The following is a 21,984-nucleotide window of genomic DNA, read 5'->3' on the forward strand; positions in this document are numbered from 1 at the left end:
CTACAATATCACAACAGGTTTGATATCCTTAGGTCATGCAAGCAGAAGGAATGTCCCGGTACTTTACCGGTAGTTTACTGCAGTGAGGGATTTTGGATGATTCAGGAAATTTTACCAAAAAAGTAAAGGAAGTTACATGTAAATGAAGGTTTAAGGAATGAGACAAGAAGATTTACATACAGTAATCTTTTACATTGAATGTAACCTCCACTCAGATCAAAACATATTTAAACAATTAACTTCCGTGATGCAAATTTCCTCCAAGTTCATATGTGTATCCACATAAGTACACAAGCAGAGTTATTTCTCATTTTAAAACTGTGTACAGAACAGGATCTCAACACCGTGAAGCCAGGCCCTATGTACCACAAGTTCCATGTATGTGTACATACCCTGCAAGGAGAATGTGTAATTATATGTACAGGTATTTCATCTTATCATGAATGTATAGTGTTCCTTTTCACCCTCGTTGATAAAAGTGCATGAACCGCATACAATGTATAGTAGCTTCTCAACACGTCTTTTGTTTTTCTGTCATTGTGATCATATGGTTGTCTAGGATATCCACATGTATACTCCTACAGGCAATTTATTCTTGATTTCAATTTACAATTTAAGCAACTTCCATGGACAGCTGTTTACAAATTACACACAAGAATGAAATTCACAGAAACACACGCAGCCCAGTGTCTGGGTATTTTGTTCTAAACCCTACAAAGAGCTACAAGGGTTCCAGTTTTATTCCGACAGATAGTCACACTTCCTGTGAGAGTAGGCTGAAGCACATCAAATATGTGACTGGCCAAACCGTGGGGCTGTCTGAACATGCATGCACTCGGCAATTCATGAGCATACTACCTCCTGTTTCCACTGTGTTGCACTAACAACATACCAACCATGCATGCATATATACATGATAATCAAAATAAGACATGAGTCATGATGGCAGGAATTTCTTTCTGAGTTTCAATATTGCATCTCTCAAGGATTTTATGCATAACGGTTTTGGATATATACATTATCATTCCCTGTGCCATGAATATGGATAAAATGTATCACACTACGCCATGAATATGGATAAAATATATCACACTATTTAACTATTATACGTTCTATTCCATTCAAGTTCACTTTTAATTTTTCTAGGTTAAATTTTGGATTTTTAATGATTCAAATACATGCGGGCAATTCTGGAAATTGGGGTCCAAAGTGTGACATTTGCGTGTCCCTGTTACATCTGACCTTGGTTATTTGACATGAAAGTATCACCCGAATCAATTTTCAACTGTTACTTTTTTGTTTGGCAGTTTATCAAAAAAGTGTTCTGAACTTACAAAATTACCCAGTATGTGAGATGTGACTCGGACAAGAAAAAATGGACCCCTAAGTTCTGGAATTACCCATGTTCATACATGTATATCATAGTATTAAAGTACATTAATGTACATGTACTATACATGTAGCTTGTGAGTAAATGACTGTGTGAGAAATGTTACTTTATTAACTGCACGATATGTCACACAATCATGTCCACCAGTGATCGAAAGGCTAAACGATTCAGTCCCATGGAGAAATCAACTGGGATGACTTAAGTTCATGGAAGTGCAAATGAATATCATGTATGTGTACTCTGTAATAAATTGCATGAAGTCAACAGAACAAATACTGGTGCCTACCAAAACTATATACATGTATACCAGTATGTACATGTACTGTATTTAGCACTGTTAGCACTGTACAATGTATGTACATGCACAGTACATGTACAAGTACAATGTACAAGAAAATGTGTACAGTGTACATTGTACATGGCACTGTACATGTGAACATGTACACCAGGCCCATTATATAGAACTGTTTCTGTCCTTCACCTAGCCTCTCAACTGACCTTTTGACCCCCAGGGTTTTACTCCAGAAAGTGTCCATAATGAGGCACTAGTAGAGGTATAGATTCATAAAGGGAACATTCACAGTCCTTATTGTACCCGTTGGGCGAGATGCATCTTATTTAGAGCCGTCTGTAACGCATTTTGAATTCTTCAAGTTTTAAGAGGGTTTCTGGAGGCTACCGGTAGGTGAGGACAGAACTTCATTAATGGACGAGATTACATTTCTTATGAAGAGGATGTCATTTTGAGATGGCAAACTGAGACAGTCCAATAGTTGGAAGAAGCATTGTCTGACCTTGTACATCAACCCTGTCTGTCCTGCGAATCCAAGATTAAAAACGGCTTGTCTTCTCCCGGTACACATTTTGAAACTGATACCCCTTGGTGCTGTTTGAAGTCATACATGTATTTCCACTGTACCCAATATTTTGGAAGTGAATTTAAAGATTTGTTGAACAGTGGTAAAAGATTTGGGGGGAAAAATAAACAAAACAAAACAGGGTTTGTAAATTTGGAGCCAGCAAAAACTGCCTGTGTAAACTTGGTTCGGCTAGATGAGACACTACCTGTTGGAACCAACAAACAAGTGGGAGCTTTTTGTTGAGAGTGGGGGCTTTCTGTTGAGACGTTGGTGAAGTACTGTTGCATCTGCTCTGTTCATTGTAAGTAATGGAAAAACCCTTCAGGATATTCCAGACAGTGGATATTCTTGGGTTGCACTGAATCAGTGTTCGTTGACTGCAGGAGGTCTAAGCCACATGAAATTCCCCCAAATTGAACATACATGTACAAGTAGGATGAGGCTATCATCTAATGGATGCTTGACTATAAAACTCTGGAATCAAGGCACATCTGCTGTGATCTCATTGCAATCTAAAGTAGTTACAGTTGCAATTCAATTTAGGACTATTTCCCAAAAAAAATTGGATTTAAGGAATTGGAAAAAAATCGAAACATTTCTGATGACTCACTCACTCAAAACCTTTTCAGTGTAAAGCACAAGTGAAGGGGTACAATTTATACCTACATCCCCCCAACTAGAACAATGTATACCTACATCCCCTCAATAGCCCAAGTGAAGGGGTAAAATGTATACCTACATCCCCCACCAGCACAAATGAAGGGGCACAATGTATACCTACATCCTCCCACTTGCACAAGTGAAGGGGTACAATGTATACCTACATCCCCCACTAGCCCAAGTGAAGGGGTACAATGTATACCTACATCCCCCACTAGCACTAGTGAAGGGGTACAATGTATACCTACATCCCCCACTAGCACAAGTGATGGGGTACAGTGTATACCTACATCCCCCCACTAGCCCAAGTGAAGGGGTACAATGTATACCTACATCCCCCACTAGCACAAGTGATGGGGTACAGTGTATACCTACATCCCTCCACTTGCACAAGTGAAGGGGTACATTGTATACCTACATCCCCCACCAGCACAAATGAAGGGGTAAAATGTATACCTACATCCCCCACTAGCACAAGTGAAGGGGTACAGTGTATACCTACACCCCCCCACTTGCACAAGTGAAGGGGTACATTGTATACCTACATCCCCCCACTAGCCCAAGTGAAGGGGTACAGCGTATACCTACACCCCCCCCACTTGCACAAGTGAAGGGGTACAGTGTATACCTACATTCCTCCACTTGCACAAGTGAGGGGGTACAGTGTATACCTACACCCCCCCACTTGCACAAGTGAGGGGGTACAGTGTATACCTACACCCCCCACTAGCACAAGTGATGGGGTACAGTGTACACCTACATCCCTCCACTTGCACAAGTGATGGGGTACAGTGTATACCTACACCCCTCCCACTTGCACAAGTGAAAGGGTACAGTGTATACCTACATCCCTTCACTTGCACAAGTGAGGGGGTACAGTGTATACCTACACCCCCCCCCACTTGCACAAGTGAAGGGGTACAGTGTATACCTACATCCCTCCACTTGCACAAGTGAGGGGGTACAGTGTATACCTACATCCCTCCACTTGCACAAGTGAGGGGGTACAGTGTATACCTACACCCCCCCACTTGCACAAGTGAGGGGGTACAGTGTATACCTACACCCCCCCACTTGCACAAGTGAACGGGTACATTGTATACCTACATGTACATCCCCCCACTTGCACAAGTGAAGGGGTACAATGTATTCCTACATCCCTTTCATATTTCCTACATGTATTTAAGCAAGATCCAAACAGATCAAATGATTTTTTGAAATCCTACCGGTGTATTGTTAGATTGATTGGTATCTTTGCTGTCGCCGGTCTGTGGGGGTACTTTGTGGGTAGGAAGGTCTGGTCGTTCACGCCTACATAGTAGACAATGTTCTTTGTCGTGAGAGTTTTCCCGAACTGGAAGGTAGGGATTGATTCCACTGGGTCGCTGAGTCAAGGGCTACCGTAGACAAAGACAACAAAACAAAATTGTTAGAAATTTACTGAATTATACAGAAATATGCTGAATAGTTACATACACATGAAGTACAAGTTTATTAAGTTATTTCATAGACAACTTGAACTGTGCATCTTATAGACAGAGAGACAGAATATTCAGCAAAATCTGTTTTTAAGAATATGCTGGTTTAGAATAAGAATACAATTTACACGAACATTAACCTGATGGAAACATACACTGTAATATTCATGTGGAAGGGGGAATTTTTGTTCCTCTATTAAACTGCAAGAAAAAGTATCTTCCAGTACCAATGCGCGGCCTATCGGCAAAAGCATACAATTAATGTTACCCAATAGTTGATTTGGAACAATTTTGCTTTGAGTAGCCAGAACAGAAAGAAGGAAGTTGCACATCTGAGATATGTGAAGCAATGCCAGCCTCATTGTATTGCATAATTTCCTGTACCATGAATACATGTACATGTACAGTACATAAACAAGTGGTTAGTACTGCAAGGATACTGCACAAGATTTGCTACACATGCACTTGTTGCTAGCCACCTGCCAAGTAACAAACTGAAGATGTCCAAGTACATATTTTTGCATTACTTTAGTCTACCATTTACTCTATTCAGATACAAACCTTGCCATACCCATGCTAGGTTTGTGTGACTTTGATCATGTATTTAATTACTTTGGAAGTCCAATCCACAGATGATGTGACAAAATTTAAATACTTTAAAAAATCACATCTTATTTATGATAATTTTGAGCTAGAACCAAATCATCAGAATGCATCTTTAAGATGCTCCTTTGCACATTTAAAAAGGTCAAGAGGACCTGGGTATGAACAGTCATAGTGCACACATTACACATTAGGCTCCCAAGGTCACATACACACACATGGTAGCTTGGTAGGAGACAAACTGTAACAGTTACGGTACATGTGTACATGTACAATCTAGGCTTCCTGTTCAGGGATGTCTGTAGTGCATACATGTATGTGTCTACATGTACATGTAGGTTCAGCAACATTAGCATCAATGCTTGGCTTCCCAGTTCACATCAGTCTTCTGAAGTGGAAATGTCCATGCAAATTGTAGCTACATGCACCAGACTTTTTGAAAAATTGTAACGTGCTAGGGCTAATGCTGCCCATTTCACTAATGCTTAAAAGGCTATGATTAATAAGCAGGAGGCTCAGCCTCGTCCTCTCCCAGTCCCACCCTATCAGTTCCTTGAAGGGATGTCCTGTTTGTTCTTCACTGCTCACATGTACATGTACATGTATATGCATGTGAGCAATGAAGATTAAACATGTACATGTAAGTAGACATGTCTGCTGTGTAGCAATGTAATTTATTTCGACACCCAATAGACATAGACATGTAACTGAACACTGTGTCAGTATCCATTGGTCACTGTGCTTATAACCTTTGACATGGAGTCAGTTTAACTTGCATAAAACAGGCATTGCAGCTTGAGTATTTACGTCTAAATGTACATGTAGGGAAGTATCATCTCAGCATGTTCTGGTAGCATCCCATGTCATACATTGTATGTTTCAAGCGGGGAGTTGTCTGCTGTCTTACATGGATAAGATTAGGTATCCAGTCTAATGCAAATTCATGCATGGATGGTACTAGACTCGTCTTAGCTCTTATTATGCTATTATACATGTACAGTACAGTCCTATGCCAATGTATTGAACAGGCTGCATACACAGCCCTGAAATGCCAGAGATAGCTGGATTGTATTGATTTATCTTAAAGGGCCAAGCTAACGCAGTGTATTGCTGAGCAGTTTTGTTACTACAATCTTCACAAGTCAGCCCCACCTACCGGTAGATAGTGTACACAGACATTAAAGGACAAAAAAAACAGCCAATATTTATTTGTCTGCTTTTCAAAAATTTCATTTTTGAATGTAGATAAAGAAAAGTTGAAAAAGTTGAAACACTGAAAAGAAATATTTCATTTTCATAAAAGTTTTCATTTTCAAATGACTTACCGGTACATTGTATCACCACATTTCAGCTGTGAGATGGGCCAAAATAACCCAGCTATTTTAGGGTTTCAGAACTTACTGAATGAATCAACAAAACATTTCTTACATTACAGCCTACTGAAAATCTAATTCCAGTAAAAGTCCAATGTTTGCGGAAAATAGTTCCCCATTCAAACTGCTAGTATCCAATCCACTGAATCAGTTGTGTGTAATCTCTAGACTAGATTTGCTACGACCTTACAACACTGGACACAAAGCATGGCAATATTCCAAAATGTTTTACATGCACATTTCAACACGTACATGAGCAGGTACATGGACTTCCGTACATTCTTTTGTGTAACAAATGTACAGAATAAAACTTATTGTTAATGAAGATATTTGTCTTTGCATGAACCACAATGGCACCGATCACATCTGATCTATTTCCAATCCAATGTTATTGTGATAAATGTTATATTGATAAAGGGTACCACTTCATGGGTTGTTTTACAGGACAGGCCACTTTGTTTTATAAACTAGCTGAAAACATTTGTCAAACAATAATCATTTGCATAAATATTTTTTTTTCACAAGACATGGATGTATACATGTACTTTAGTACATGTACATGCAACACAAACCAACCAAACTACACATAACATGAGTTTGTGATTGCATGTACTGGTATATATATCTTACTAATGTCTATGACATTTGCTCAATGGTCATACATACATTTTACTTGTCATGGAGTAAACTCTTTTACCTGAGGAATATTGTCCAGATCCAGTTCAGACAATGTGGCCGACATTTTTGCCGCTGTCATTATCTGCCATAAGATAAACAGAATATTTTGGCTTTTGAATCCACATACATGTACATGTAGCTCCTTCCAAGCTTCCATTGAGCAAGTATAATTTATGGGATTATAACGTCTGAGAAAACCTTTAAGCTGTGGCTTTTTAAACTGGTTTAAAATTTGTACCAATAAAAATGTCATTACTGCCAGAATACATGCAGACAACTCACAGAATTCTTGCAGTTTGTCATGTGACTTACTGGCACATGAATATAATATGTTAATGAATACATGCACCCCTTAATGTTTGCCTGAACAAATTTCTAACAGATTATCAGGTATCCCAGACCCATACATGTTTTGTACATCATATGATCATAACATTTATAAAACAGATTCTTGTGGGGAATTCCTTGAAGTGCTACATGTATTTAAGGAAGTGTGGAAAGTTGTTCAAATTATATATTCTTAGGCAAAAGTTTTTTTAAGCTGCCTACCTTCCAGATTCAGAAATTGAAAAACAAAACAAATTTCTTTTAATTTGAGAAGTCTGGGATCCGCCAACCAACAAGTTACCGCTACAAATGTGCACAAATTGATTTCAATTTTTTGTGCTTTGGTCCTGGGCAGCTGGTGCTAGTGGTAAGGGATATCTCATTTTTCTTTTTCTTTTTTGGGAAAGAATTTGTTGGTATTCTAATATTCTTCCTTCCTATCTAAAGACACAATTTGTTTTTCTTCAGACCACAGAAAACCTTTTTTTTCCCTACTCCACTAAATTTTGTCTTAAAACAATCCAAGCAAAATCCAAACAAACACCAACTTATAAAAAAGTGCTTGCCTTAAAAAAATGAAATATTTGGTGGGTATTTCAAAACTTTCATATAGGGATTGCTGAAAACAGGATTTTTCCCCCTCCCCTGCGATTGGAAATGGTCAAGCTGCCATGAAGAAGTTGTCCACCAACCTGACACATGCGCAATGCATTTACACATGCACACACGGTGTATGGTGTAATGGGAAAATGAGAGGGTGTTGACTTAAAGCTCTTATTTTGTCTAAACAGTCAGTCACGTAGTCAAAAGTCATTATTTTTAGGGGAAAATTTGATTGAGATATTGAAATTCTCAACTTGAATAAATTTATCTATGAACATTGGACTTAAAACCCATTGTTACAAACCTCATAAACAGTAAGATTGATAACGTTGGGCTACTCCCGCAACTGTGGGGTTTGTCGCCTGCTACGCTTCAGAGTGGGAGTGAGGTAGACAACAAACCCCATGATGGTTCTGGGTGTAACGTTGGGCATGTTTGGCTGTTAATCCTAGAATTGTGAGGTACACTGTACCTCACAATTCTGAATCCTCACTGAGGATTCTGAATGTGCCCATTTATTTTGTATAAAACTGCACTGTCCGTTGAACGGAAGACTGGTTCCCATCCTGTCCAATTCCTCATAATGTATAATAGAGACGACGACCAGTCCAATCAGGTATGATACATCTTATCATTGGCAACCTTGACTCCATGAGCTGTGTGCGTGTTCATTGATGGGGAACCAATATTGTGTGACAAGATCGTACCAACAGAAATGAGGTTGCGTTATTGGACTGGTCACTGCAGTACACAGCTCAAAAGTGCAGATCGTTTGTTGAAGAGAGGCAAGATCGTAAGTAAAAGGTCTCATGGGCTGTGTACGTGTTCGTTCATGGGGAACCAACATTGCATGACAAGATCGTACCAACAGAAATGAGGTTGCGTTATTGGACTGGTCACTGCAGTACACAGCTCAAAAGTGCGGATCGTTTGTTGAAGAGAGGCAAGATCGTAAGTAAAAGGTCTGAATTTTGCCAAAAATAGCTCGTAAATGGTCCAAACAATGTTTGCAGGTTAATGAGATATTATTTTGTGTGGATGGCTTTTGGTGGAAGATTTGATAGAAAAATTCAGTTTTAGTCAGAATAAACGGGCTCACTAAGAATCCCACAGTGTATCAAAGCAATGAAAATTTGGAACCTCGGTGTGCCTCTCAATTCTTGGAGCATTTGGCAAATATGCACAAACACTCGACCTCTGCCTGATTTAGCAGTCTTTAATTTGTCAATTAATTCAAGATTTGGCCATTAGCCATTCATCTTCTCTGTCTATGTAACATTAGGGTCTATGTAACATTAGGGCCTAGGTCCTGTAATGTGGAAGATGGGTCATGCTTTTAATGTCAACAAGCATCAATGCGCGTCAGCAAAAGCATCAACAAGTCATGAAAGCATATATTGATATTTGAGTGTGGAAATTTGAGCGACAAAGTCGAGTGTTCTCATGCAGCCCGACCGGCCGACATCTTATTTTCGTGTGGACAGCAGAGAAAAGAAAGATGACAGCCCTTCATACATGTAAATTGCAAAAAATTTCATTTTCCTGTGAGAATTTGAGACCAAATTTGCTGTTTCTCTTACACAGTGGCAGGTGTTAGAGTCTCTAAAATATGATTAAAACCACTTTTAAATCTGTAGAGGGTATTTTCAATATGAAATGATATTTGAGTGTTGAAATTTGAGTGACAAAGTCTAGCCTGTTTGTGCAGTCTGACCGGCCCACATCTTGTTTTCGCATGGACAGCAGACAAAAGAAAGATGGCAGCTCCCACACATCGTGAAAAATTCCAGCGAGAATCTGGAAGCAAATTTTGAGTTTCTCTTAAACAGTGCCAAGAGTTAGAGTCTCTAAAGTATAATAAAACCACTTTTAAATCTGTAGAGGATTTGTCCAAGTTGTTGAACCTTTGTTGACGCTACTTGTGTGTGTTGACGCTTGTTGACGCTAAATAGCATGGTTGAAAAGAAAAGAGGGAAGGGCTTCGGTTTATGAGGGATATTATGGGGTAAAACGGCAGCGTAAATGATGTGACGAAGAGCTGTGAACGAAGACGAATCAGCGCATGTAGTCTGGTTCCTTGACCTAGAACCATAAAAGTTTTTTATGAAATTCAATATATCCACAATGGCTGGGTCGGGTAACAAGATGTGAAACATTATGGCGTGATGCTGTCGTCTTTCACCAAACTTGGTAAAAAATTTTGGTTTTCTTGCTTAAATATTGTAAAAATTTACCTAAACTAGAGCTACTAGGATTAAGGCATGGATCCTCAAGGTCTGAAAGTTAGTTTGAAAAGTAGAATTCGTTTTCCCTATTACAGGAAGAGGGTGCTCATGTTGGTAATGAATTTCAGAACTGTGGGCATGGTCTACCTCTACTGAGTGGAGCGTTAGTATTCCTCTTTTTTGATTTTTGACGGGATCGTCATACTAACGCTCCACGCCCATACATGTAATACGGTGAAATGGTTCTTAAAATTGGTGATATGGTGATAGCGGTATTTTTGGTGAGTCTTTGGAATTTTTGAGAACCGTTTTCACCTTACTATATGCACGGACGTGGAGCGTTAGTATGACAATGCCGTCCAAAATCAAAAAAGAGGAATAGGGCCTACTAAAACTTTAGCTCCACTCTGCAGAGCTAGGCACGGTCATGAGTCTGTGGGGTTCGTTGCAGCACGGTGGACAACAAATTCCACAGTTCTAGGGGTACCCAACATTCAAACTTAAACTATAAGTTGTAACAGTTGCCATTTCCAACGATGAAACTGCATGTAATTAATGTAGTAGGGTACATTCACGTTACCTGATCACTAATTCCTGCCTGCTTTTGTTGACCATGTTGACGACTAGGCTTGGCATTCCCACCGACACCGCCCCGTTTATTTCTCCTCCTTTTGCTTCTTTTCATGTCAGATGCGCTCATATTGATGCTTAAATATGCTACTGTAGGTATCAAGTATTCATCTGACACAAAAGTTTTGTTTTTCAAAGACTGCAATCGTGAACTTGGTTCGAGTTTTCTGTGCCTCTCTCACCACAGCATTTGACATGGAATCTTGCTCAATCCAATCCAAGATGGCGACTTCCCTTCAATTTGTTTTTGTTTATAAATATCACTGATATTATTTTACAAAATGGCACTCATCTAGACATTCATTTATAGCCCAAATTTTTAGGAACATTGTATTTATTAATATTTGGAGGGAAATTTACGCATAAACTGGGCAAATCTTTAAAATATGAACTAGCTTTTTCTGACGTCACTTGTGTGGAGTAAAATGAACAAACAAGCGAACATTCCGTAATTGGACTAAATCGTGTTGAGGGAAGTGATATTTCAGCCCTCGGGAAGGATTAATTAAAGGAAAAACTCAACTATCATGGTTGGTTTTGATTTGTTTTTCCAGAGTGACGTTTTTGACAAACATTCACAACATTTTCGCCCTCGCAAAAAATGAAATTGATGTGAATTGTAATTACTGATCAGGAAGGGCATACTTGCTCACCCGAGAAAAAGAAAATAAAAAAGGGGAAATTGTGTGAGGGGAAATATGAAAGAAACGGGGAAAAAATGAAAGGGAGATGAAAATAACCAATTTGCTTAGAAAGAAAATTCATAAAAGCCCCCTTCCACAGTAAATGATTTATCACAAGAGTGCTTCCCCAGTCCCATGGAAAAAGTACTTTCCCACCCACCCACCCTCCAAAATCCTGGCAACACCCATGCTTCCTCCCAATTATTTTTATAAGAACATGTTTAACCATGGAGCTCTATGGTTTAACTTTGGTTTAACTGGAATACAGGCAATTCACAATTGTGTGCCTCCAAGAGTTTGCAACGCGTTGACCAATCACAGAGTTTCCAAATGCACATTTGGTCGACAGATTTCGCGCATTATGATTAATCAATGCATTACAAACTCTTGAAAGCGCACTTTTGTGAAATGCCAGTATTAAGGTAGTCAATGAATGTCCGTTGCCTGTTTACTCGTTCTTTACAGTAATCCATACATTATTTTTTTGCATGTCGAGTGGTACAGTTACTGCTCCTTTAACGACAAATATATGCACATTGGCATTATGAAGTTTTAGTTCCCGCCGCCATCCTCTTTATATACATGTATATTTACGTACGTACGTACGTACGTGCGGACAGTAAAAGTGGAGGTAAGATGTGTGTAATTTGGATGGATTTCGGGGGGTGTTTGTAGTTCACTCCTGATATTTGTTTTATTCGAAGTAGTAAAGAGATAGTGTGAAACAATACAGCATCGTTATACCACTCTTTTTTTTTTTGCAGTATTTTCCAAGTAGCCTTTTCCCCACTCCTTCAGACATGTCAGACGTGATAATTCAACAACAAATAATATGACGAATTTTGATTAACTTGATATCATATACCATGTATGCACTAAGCCCTGTATAGTATGTGCATGTGTGACCGTAGACCATGGACGCGCATGTTTTATTTCCAGATTGCTGTGATCCGGCCTGCTCGGTGGCACTTTCTTCTTTTTTATAAAAGAAGTGGCTATTTACATGTACCGCAGTAACCGTAACTCGACTTCCAAATGCACAATCAATTATCATTGGCATTGCAAATCATATCTGGTTATGCACAGAGTAGGCCTACATCATGGCCTATGGTTTCATTGTCCAGTTATTGTTGAGGCATCGATACACACGCTGCTGTGCCATCCCCATGTGTCGGGATCAGGATCAAGTCCGCTTGAAATGCAATTTTTTTCCCATTATTTATTTTTCCTTTTAACTTTATTTTCTAAATCAGATCACATGTTTATTTTTATACATCATGAACATGTTTTTCTTATCTTATCTTTTTTGGTTGATTCATACCTGATATCAAGTCTGAGATCCTCTCATTGTAGACTGGTCTGGTTCCTGTTTCCAGTGCACCCAACTGGTGAAAATAAGTAGACAGAAACCTGTCTAAACTTCCGTAACAGTAGCCACTGCCTATTGCAATATAAAGCTGGGGTAAGACTGTAAGAGTTCCTATGTCTTTTTCTCCTATGTATACATGTGTAGACATCAATATTTTTCCATTGGTGTGTGTGTGTCTGTATGTCATCAGAAAGTGATAGCATGTCCTGAAAAGTCAAATTTAACAGGGAAGACATTGGAAAATTTACTTAGAAAACACTAACATAGGCCCAAATTACAGTTTTTTGGACCAGTCTCGTAGGATTTGTGCACAGGGTGTCAATTGATGTCAGGGTATGGAACTTTTTCTCTGAGCTGGCATTCCATCAACGTAGGCAGTAGGCCCTACCAAATTATCAAGTTCCCTTCCACTTTAGGGCGAGTGATGCACATAGACTGGTGGTTACAGCGTGCAGCTCTCTTAATCCCTGTGCTAAGGTTGAAGCAGCCCTCACTTCGTCTGCACTTCCATTCCCCTTTTTCCAACCTCAATGCTTGAAAAGCTTCACTGGCAGTGTTAACCCTAACCCCCCTCAATCCTCCAAAATCCTTTGGGCGGTTTTGGAGGATTTAGGGTGAATGGCAAAAGTGGACAGCCGATTGCGAAGAATGCCATTAGTGAAGGTCATAAGTTAGACCTTGTGTTGTTCTTGCTCAGTCATACATGAATTCAACCCAATATTTGTTCTGAATCAACCACACTGCTCAAAGAATGCCCTTCGCACTGCCTCACCATAATGAGAGGAATTGCCGGAGGAGTTTGAAGGATTGAGACTGTAGCACACCCCCAAATAACATTTTCAAGAAATCTTGGAGGATTTTGGAGGATTGAGGCTGAATACAATTTGGTCATGTAGAAAATTGGATGATTTGGGAGGATTGAGGATGGTTCCTAGTAAAAAAGCCAAGGGGTTAGGGTTTTTAATCTTTGGAAAGAGTTCCATATACATGGACAACACTAAGTTTCCCTTAAAATGTTATAATAACAGTCAGAAAGTGATAACATGTCCTAAAAAGTGGAATTTAGCTAAGAAAATGCTGAAGAATTTACTTAGAAAGCACTTCAGACAAGTCTTTTAGGTTTGTGTACAGGGGCATCAAGTGTTGTCCTTATAAATTTATATGGAACTTTCCTCATCTTTAGTGTTTTTAAATCAAATCAAATTTAATTTTCAGAGTTCCTCACCTTTTTGTTATTCATGGCTTGGAAGGATTTTAAGAAAAAAACACACAAAATTGTTGGGCCGTCTACATGCAGGTCTGAATTCCATTTTACAAATAAAAATTTATAATGACATTATAACTGGGGAACCAGCATTATATGTAAATCTATGTACATGTCCTGTAAAATTTTTCTGTCCCCCAATATACTCACTGCCCATGTTCAGTTGTCATGCCAGAACATTTGTAACATGACTGAGGCTGGGTCATGATTCAGTATCCACTACCTTCACGGAAAGGAAGTGTAGTCGACTTTGCACCAGACCCAGTTATTTGTGCTAATGTTGTGTGTATACGTACATTTATATTTCAGGCAAAGTACTAAACATGCGTATTCAGGTGTTTTTTGTAGGGGGGGGAGCATGGAGAGGTTTACCATGACAAATTTTCACCTAGTTCCATGCTAATGTTGTCATTGTGACATCATAATTGACAAGATGAACCGCTGTTATAGACTTTATTTCCCTTTACAAATATTTTTTAATTTTTTAGATGTTTTCATTCATGGCAACTTAGTGAAATTGATGACAACATTAAGATGGCACAACGCAGAAGACGAAACTCCTCGGATGATGTGCTCATCATAAGTGATGGTAAGTTATATAGTTTGTTTATGATTATCTATGAGCAATTTTCTTATATGTTTCACTGATGTGCATAGTCCGTACCTATTGCTGTGCTCTACATGTAGTTGGTGTCACTTTTCATGTATCACTGACTGATACTGCCTAAACCTGTCATGCTGCCCTCTGTTGGTGAAACTTAATAGACAGCCTGTTGAACATTTCAGTACATGTAGTGTTTATGATATATATAGTGCATGTTTTAAAAAACAAAAAGAGTAAATTTTATTCTTCAGAAAAAGGGTCAGATTAGCACTAACAAAGAAAGCCTTATTATATAAATATTGAGTAACACAGTATTGAGTATTGCAGTATTGCCTTGTGTAATGGGTGTGTTTGTGACGTTGAAGTGGAGCACAGCCTGTAACAAGACATTGTGTCTGTCAAAATTTGCTGTTTTGGTTGATTATTTTTTAGACACCTTCAGACCCAGTAATATATGTTCGACCCTAACTTAGCAAACTAAATTGGAATATTACTCCTTATGTCAAATAGCAGCAAGTGGCACTCTCCTGGACAACCTAAATAGTACAAAAACAAGCCATTAGATTGTTGGAGGATTCAGAGTAGTAAGGGTCAAACCTGATTCAAACACTGAACATTGTTTGCATTGTTTATTGTGAGTTACTGGTATAACATTTTTAAAATGCCGCTCCGTGTACTAAATTAATCATTAAATCTTGGCTTGCAATATGATCATGAGATGTTTTGTTTTAATGCAGACCCGTCACCAACATTTGTTGATCTGACTCAAGAATCTCCAGCTGGTGCTAGCTCTAGCAACACAAATCAAACAAGTCAAGCTGCTCATTTCTTTTCATCATCTAATTATGAGACTGTTGACCTCACCTGTGGAGATACCTCACCAGTTATGCTAGATCCAGGTGGGTTTACACATAGATAGGTTCATGGAAAGGTATGACACTGAGGCTACATTGGATGATTTCAGTGCTATTCCATCATATATCATACCCTGGAGACCATACCTCAAGGAATATTACAGTCAACAATGCTGCTATGTTTAGGGGTACATGTAAGGCACCCAGGCTAAACTTAATCATTTCCATGCTGCCTGATGTTTAATCGTCCTCATGAAACCAAAATATTCTTGAAGGTCTTACAATGATGTTGGATATCTTAATGTGGAATACCCTAGGGAAACAGTTGTACATTTACGGACAAATGTATGCTTTCGTTCCCAACTAGTCCCATACTATTCGTCTAGACTCAATACTTTCACAAAATTCCTTGTGAACCCTGGCAGTGATAAACTCTGACATGAATAGAGAGCATTGGATGAGTCCCATGCTACCTGAACTTTAACCATATCCTGGTATGCCATACCATCCCTCAGGACATACTTATGTGTATATTTTGTATATTAAGCAACGATATCTGGTAAGATAGATGATTTCCAGGCTACCTGAATATAAACCACATTTTGGTACAGTATTACACCTTTGGGAACACAGTATGCTCAGGATCTTGCGTGTACTTTGAAAGTTCCATTGTCACAACATTGTATGAATGTTAATTCTACAGTCATTTTGAAGGTAGTAATGTTGTGTACTTTTATCCTTTAAGTGATTTTTTTTTACTGTTGCTACAGTAGTGTATGGTTTTTTTGAGTGTAAAGTCACACATGATATCTTGCTCTTTTTCCATGAGCTCTGAGGCTCCTCAGAATAAACTCCTCTCATTTAATTCACTGCCAACCAATGGAGAGTTTAACCAAAGTAATGTATCTTTATAATCCATGTCATCAATCATCAATTCTCCAATCGTAGCTCATGTGGAACAATCTCTGATTAAAACATTCCTGGAATGTTTCCATTAGAAATTCCTTCCAATCTTTGCTGAAGCCTGATCAGCCCGGGGAGGAGGTACTTTTTTAGATGTCACTTTCCAGGCAGCTGTTACCCAAGCTGATGAGTGTTTTTCTAGCTTCCAAAATGTGTAATTTTGTTAGGAGGGGCTGTTCATTTCAGGCCATTGCTTTCTTAAAGTGGGAAATAAATTCCTGGTGATCACTACTTTTCAGTTCATGTCAGTATTAGTCGATAGTCTTTCATTCAAAGTTTGAACTAGCCTCTGTACAGCCTGAATTAGTTAACCATTAAAGTGCTAATCTAGTGTCATTTCCTTTTTGTTGTACATGTATTTTATAATTATAAATAGCCATTGCACTAAATATTAAATGCAATTGATTTTATTTGGATAATGAATTTAAAATGGTACCTGTTGTCTGGAGCCATTACCTTCATTACATGTTGCAAGAAAAAAGATTAAGTTCAGTATTTTTTGCAAAGATTTTCTTGGGAAATAAGAAGCCAAAACTGGTCTGAAAAGTCACCTGAGAGTTAGGATTTATGTCACAGATCACCAAAGCAAAAAACTTGTGGAAAGCATTGCTGTCTTTGTGATTATAGCTGAGACATGTGGCTTTCAAATTCTGTGTCTGTATTTGCCAGTAATTGTACCTCCAAGTTCAAGAAGAAGAAGAAGTCGCCGTTTGCAGTCAGCAGCACGGCGTCATAGCCCCTATTCTACCAACAATGATATCACCATAGAGAGTGATGAGGAAAATGATGTGCAGGTTTTGTCTCCTGTCGATGTCAATAATGCCTTACCATGGTAGGTTTCATGTTGTGGATGCCCTGTTTTCATACATTCAGAATTCGGCATTGAGATTTCAAAATAATTTGCTATTGATTCATATTCTTTGCTTGCACTTGTTAGGTGTCTATTTTCACCACTGATATAATGACCTTGAGAGATATAAACTTTTCTTTCAATTTACAAGCATATGAAGTGTTCTTTGATACGTGTGATGGATGAAAACGAGAAGTAAAATTCTTTCAAATGTTTCAGTTTGTGTTTCTGATGACTTAGCATCTGTTATATCTCCAGTTCAGTCCCTTTATCATGATCATTTCACATAATATTTTGGGCCGAGGGGATTGTACTGTCAGTTCACGACCTGTACATTTTAGCGAGTAGACTTGCTCTGCCATGATAACAGGTGACATTTATGTGGTGTGGAATCATCAATTTACTTGTCAATTGAAATCGGTCTAGGTGGTCTAGTGGGAGATAGGTGGTTATAAATACAATCTGTCTAAGCTGCCCAAGAATCTCAGGTATGAACATGTTCTGACATTGAATGGATGTGTGTTGAAAATGGAATGCCACTGAAAACAATTTTTAAATATGAGAACAATGAAAATTTGTTGCATATTTTCATCATTGGCTTTCAATTCTACTCTACAATTCTAATTGTATTTAATTTTGCATATATTTGATGTACATGTACATATAACATCTTCCAATGTAAAAATGTCACCACTAGAAACACAATTTACTAGTACTAAGTGCGTTCTTTGTAAAATTTGATTTTGATTCCTGTCCATGATCAATAAATGAACAAGATTTATTCAACAGGTTAACATCTTTTATTTCTTATTATCTCCCTTTGCATCCAAAAGTGACTTTACTTCCTCATCTTGCTGTCTTTTTTACCCACCCCTAGGCCTGAATTGTCAAGTGAGGTTGCCACTCCGCCTGATATGATTGGTACTCCAGGTAGGAAGCAAGTTAAATGTCCTGTGTGCATGGACAATGAAACACAGGTGAGTAGAGTATTTGTCTCTTAGGTAGCTGTTTGTGTCCCAGCAAGTTTAGTTGAGATTAGCACCAGTGTTTATACAGTGGATAAGATAGGATGGACATGAATAAATGTTACAAGAAAACTGGGGCAATATAAAAGAGTCCTGTCATCACACTGATTTTTTCTTGAAAGTAAATGCAGGTAAAAATGGATCATTTATTAGATTTATTCTCATTCAGTAGCCAGAGATTTATGATAAAAATAACCAATTTCAGGAGAAATGTCATTTTTAAAACATTCAATTGAGACTGATGCATAGTAGACAGGAATTACTATGCTGTTAAAGTTTAATCTGTCTTAATCTGCCTCAGTGATTTGGATGAGAATCGGAAATTATTTTCTCTTTGTGCATTTGATGTAAGTTGTCATTTAAAGTTCACTTACCACAAACTGAATTATTACCTGGATAGATGAGATGATGTATCACACGGTTAACACCAAGCTGTTAAATCTTCCTATGCGGTATGGCTAATTAATATAATAGGCCGCCCTAACTTGATCCAACCATGACTGGTATGAACCAGTTGCAACTGGTATAAACCAGATGCATCCACTCATGCTGTTCTCATCAATACACCTGCTTGATGTGGTGAGATATCCTCCTCTCTTGCCCATCAGGGAGAATGCCTGTGTGTCACTAACACCAGCTGTGTTAAACCATATGGTTAAACCATTTAGCCTGTCTTTCCAGTTGGTGTTTGCAATTATCAACACTGTCATTTAGCTCCTTGGGTTTTGGGAGGTGACATAATCTTGTCTTGGTGTATAAGGTTACTTGGGAACCTAGATTTATAATTGTTTTGTCTTTGTCAAATTTCATACAAGTAAGAAACAGCTCTTCAGCGTCAAGTGTACAGTCCTGATAGAACTGAAATCTTTATCACTGGTTAGAGAGTCTGTTCATTAATAATTCAGACAACAGGTGCACAGGTTTAGAATTCTTGGTTGATTTCAAAATTGTTTGTCACATGTTGCCATATTTTCTTGTTACAGATTCGTGCCAATGGTCTTCAACTTAACTCAACCATCTGTGGACATATTTTTTGTAATAGATGTATCAGGCGTGCAGTACAAAGCCAACACCGGTGCCCAACATGTCGAACAAAACTCACAATGCGACAGATTCATCCAATATTTCTATGACAGCAAATCAAAATGATGCATTTAGTTTCTATTGATTTAAAGAGCACCCTTTTTTCTGACCAGAAGGTGGCAGATGAAGATTAGTAACAAAACCAAGATTTAGCTGTGTGTGTCATGTATTTGTAGTTTAACTTGTAGGTGTAAATTATAACTTAAATAAAAAAAAATACATATAAGTTCTGTCAGTTGTTTGTCATTTATTCCCGTGGGTTTTGATTATCTGTCCAAACATTGGTCTCAAATGAAGATAGTGTAGTTTTTGTTTACATGTATATGTTTGAAATCAGAAGTGTTTGTAATAGTGGCCAGGATGTTTACATCCATCACAAACCTCACTGTTATTGTTAATGAATTATGTTGAATTAAACACATTTTATACTATCTACAAAGAGTAAATTTTCAAAAATATGTCAAAAGGCTGACAACTGATGATTTCTTTATTGATGTCTATGTCTAACGGAAGTTATTGTGGGGGATTTTTTAATCTTCAGTTGATTGTGCCTGTCAAAATTTTTCATTATAAATGTCTCATCTGAACTCCATTATTGTTTGTTTTATTTTGTTCTGTTTTGGGCAAGAATGCTTCCTCCACTTAAACCTAACACTGTTCTGTAACAGAATGAAACACATTTTTGTGTCTAAATACAACCCAACATTTTGTGTATAACTATGAAAACAAATTTTAGTTACTTTCCACATTATTTGTACAATATTAAAATAAAATTCACCCCTTGCTAGGAAGCAAATTGAATTTTTAGAATTTTGTATTTGAATACCTTCTGTCCCTTGTTGGATAGACTTTTTTTCAGGCTAAGTATCGTACCAGATGTAGGAAAGTGTACCGTGATAGAGTTCCAGGGAAGCCATTTCCGACGAACATTTTTTAATGTGTAACCTATGCAAGGTGCACTTTTCTTGACAACATCTGTTTTCTGAAAACAACATTTGTCTGGCAGACTGGACTCCTATTTGTATTAGACATGTCGTCCTTTTTTCCCAGAGCAGAGTGAATTCTTACACCAACTGACTTGTACAACCCCCAAATGACTTGTCCTGTGTTTATTCATTCTTTCTCATCAGTGATTACATTTTACAAGATGATTAATGGGCAGCTGTATGAAGGAAGATTAATGTTTGCTTTTTAAGATTTATAACTATATTTTTGTTTTTCATGCACAGTTTTCCCTCACCTTGGGAAAGCTGCTCAAGTTTTACTCAAACATCTAAAGTACCCCCAGAAGTGTGTGTGTTTACAAATGTTGCTTGAAGTTATGATGTCAGGATTTTTGTGAGATGTAGTTTGAAGCCATAAGGTATACTTGCAATGCATTTATTGCATACACGTTTCGAATGGGCTTTATCCATGCAAGTCTTTTGCAAGAAATAATTACTACAAATAGTTATCGTTCTGTGGAATATAGGGATAAGGTTTAAAAATACAACTTTTTTCAGTTCAATCTTTAAAGTAAGTTTTTGACTGAAAAGTGAAATCAGTCATTCACCAAATAAATGTAAATTTGTATTTGACTGAGTTAAATGTTAAATATTTATGGCAAATATAAAACTACGTCTTACTTAATTTACCAAAACCTCAAAGGAAACATAGTTGATTTCTGTTTCCTTTTGTTTAACCATGAATTTCATTTGCACAGTGTAAAATGTAATTTTTTTTTACCATTTAATTGTGTTTCATGAGCATATTTTTGAAGTTAATTTCTTCTGAACTGACAAATCAGTAAGTTCCTCAAGAACTATTATTTTTAAAATCCTGAAAGGATTTCCCGGAGTTCGTCTAGAAAGAAAATTAATAATTAATTTTTACCAAGTCTTCTAATTTTCATTCTTTACCATTTGTTCAGTATCCTCCACCTCTTCCATTACATGTACTTTGAAGACGAAAACTGGCTGTTAAAGGTTTTCTCGCCATACATAGATATATCACACCCTGTCTTCAGGATCTACTGACCTAGTTCCTGTAATCCCGATGGTTTCAATGTCTGTCTTGGTAATGTGAAGGATTACAGCAGGCCGCTGTACGATAGAGAAGATCACCAACTTCTTATCTGAGATCTGCACAGCATTTCTTATTATGCGGCATCTAACTCCCTTGAGCGAGGTCTGTGCTGTTAATGTTTCACACGAACAACAGTTTGCATTATATGAAATAAGTGAACAGTTTCCTCAAATATACCCACATTTAGGTTAATTGAAGCATCGACATTGTTGGCACTGTCGCAAATGTCTGTCACTCATACTTTGTTTTTATTTATACCACTAAAATTGTTAGACTCGATTTCACCGTGTCATCGCATCATGAAATAATACCTGAAATCGATGCGGATGTTTTCGGCGTCAGAGAGGTTCGACTTCGCAAAGGTATGACTGCGGAATGTCCCCACATCCGTGGACGCT

General features: G+C 38.0%; 2 protein-coding genes across 6 annotated transcripts in view; one reads left to right on the plus strand and one right to left on the minus strand.

Moving 5' to 3' along the window:
• Positions 1-11,066, minus strand: part of LOC110973857 (protein FAM193A-like) — a 28,451-nt gene extending 17,385 nt beyond the window's left edge. For 2 of the 3 annotated variants that reach the window (XM_022225023.2, XM_022225021.2), the window contains exons 1-3: positions 10,778-11,065; positions 7,062-7,124; positions 4,137-4,307 (exon numbers count right to left, since the gene is read on the minus strand). In XM_022225023.2, coding sequence (XP_022080715.1) covers positions 4,137-4,307; positions 7,062-7,124; positions 10,778-10,897 — 354 coding nt within the window. In that variant the 5' untranslated portion in view covers positions 10,898-11,065. Of the gene's footprint in view, positions 1-4,136; positions 4,308-7,061; positions 7,125-10,777 lie in introns of all 3 variants that reach the window. The other variant, XM_022225024.2, reaches the window with a different exon arrangement.
• Positions 11,067-12,038: 972 nt separating this feature from the next.
• Positions 12,039-21,777, plus strand: LOC110973928 (E3 ubiquitin-protein ligase RNF4-like). 3 transcript variants are annotated; one of them, XM_022225153.2, is made up of 7 exons: positions 12,125-12,141; positions 12,864-12,972; positions 14,632-14,732; positions 15,485-15,646; positions 17,234-17,396; positions 18,292-18,391; positions 19,423-21,777. In XM_022225153.2, exons 3-7 carry the CDS (start codon positions 14,678-14,680, stop codon positions 19,570-19,572), a joined length of 630 nt encoding a protein of 209 aa, XP_022080845.1. In that variant the 5' UTR covers positions 12,125-12,141; positions 12,864-12,972; positions 14,632-14,677; the 3' UTR covers positions 19,573-21,777. The 3 variants fall into 3 exon arrangements, with proteins under 3 accessions (XP_022080843.1, XP_022080845.1, XP_087001192.1); XM_022225151.2 differs by lacking the exon at positions 12,864-12,972 and having other exon boundaries at positions 12,039-12,141; XM_087145066.1 differs by lacking the exon at positions 12,125-12,141 and having other exon boundaries at positions 12,843-12,972.
• The last annotated feature ends 207 nt before the right edge of the window (positions 21,778-21,984 follow it).

The sequence above is a fragment of the Acanthaster planci genome, linkage group LG13 (genome assembly GCF_054643075.1).
Source record: "Acanthaster planci isolate LZ-2023a linkage group LG13, COTS_SCS, whole genome shotgun sequence".
Lineage (NCBI taxonomy): Eukaryota > Metazoa > Echinodermata > Asteroidea > Valvatida > Acanthasteridae > Acanthaster > Acanthaster planci.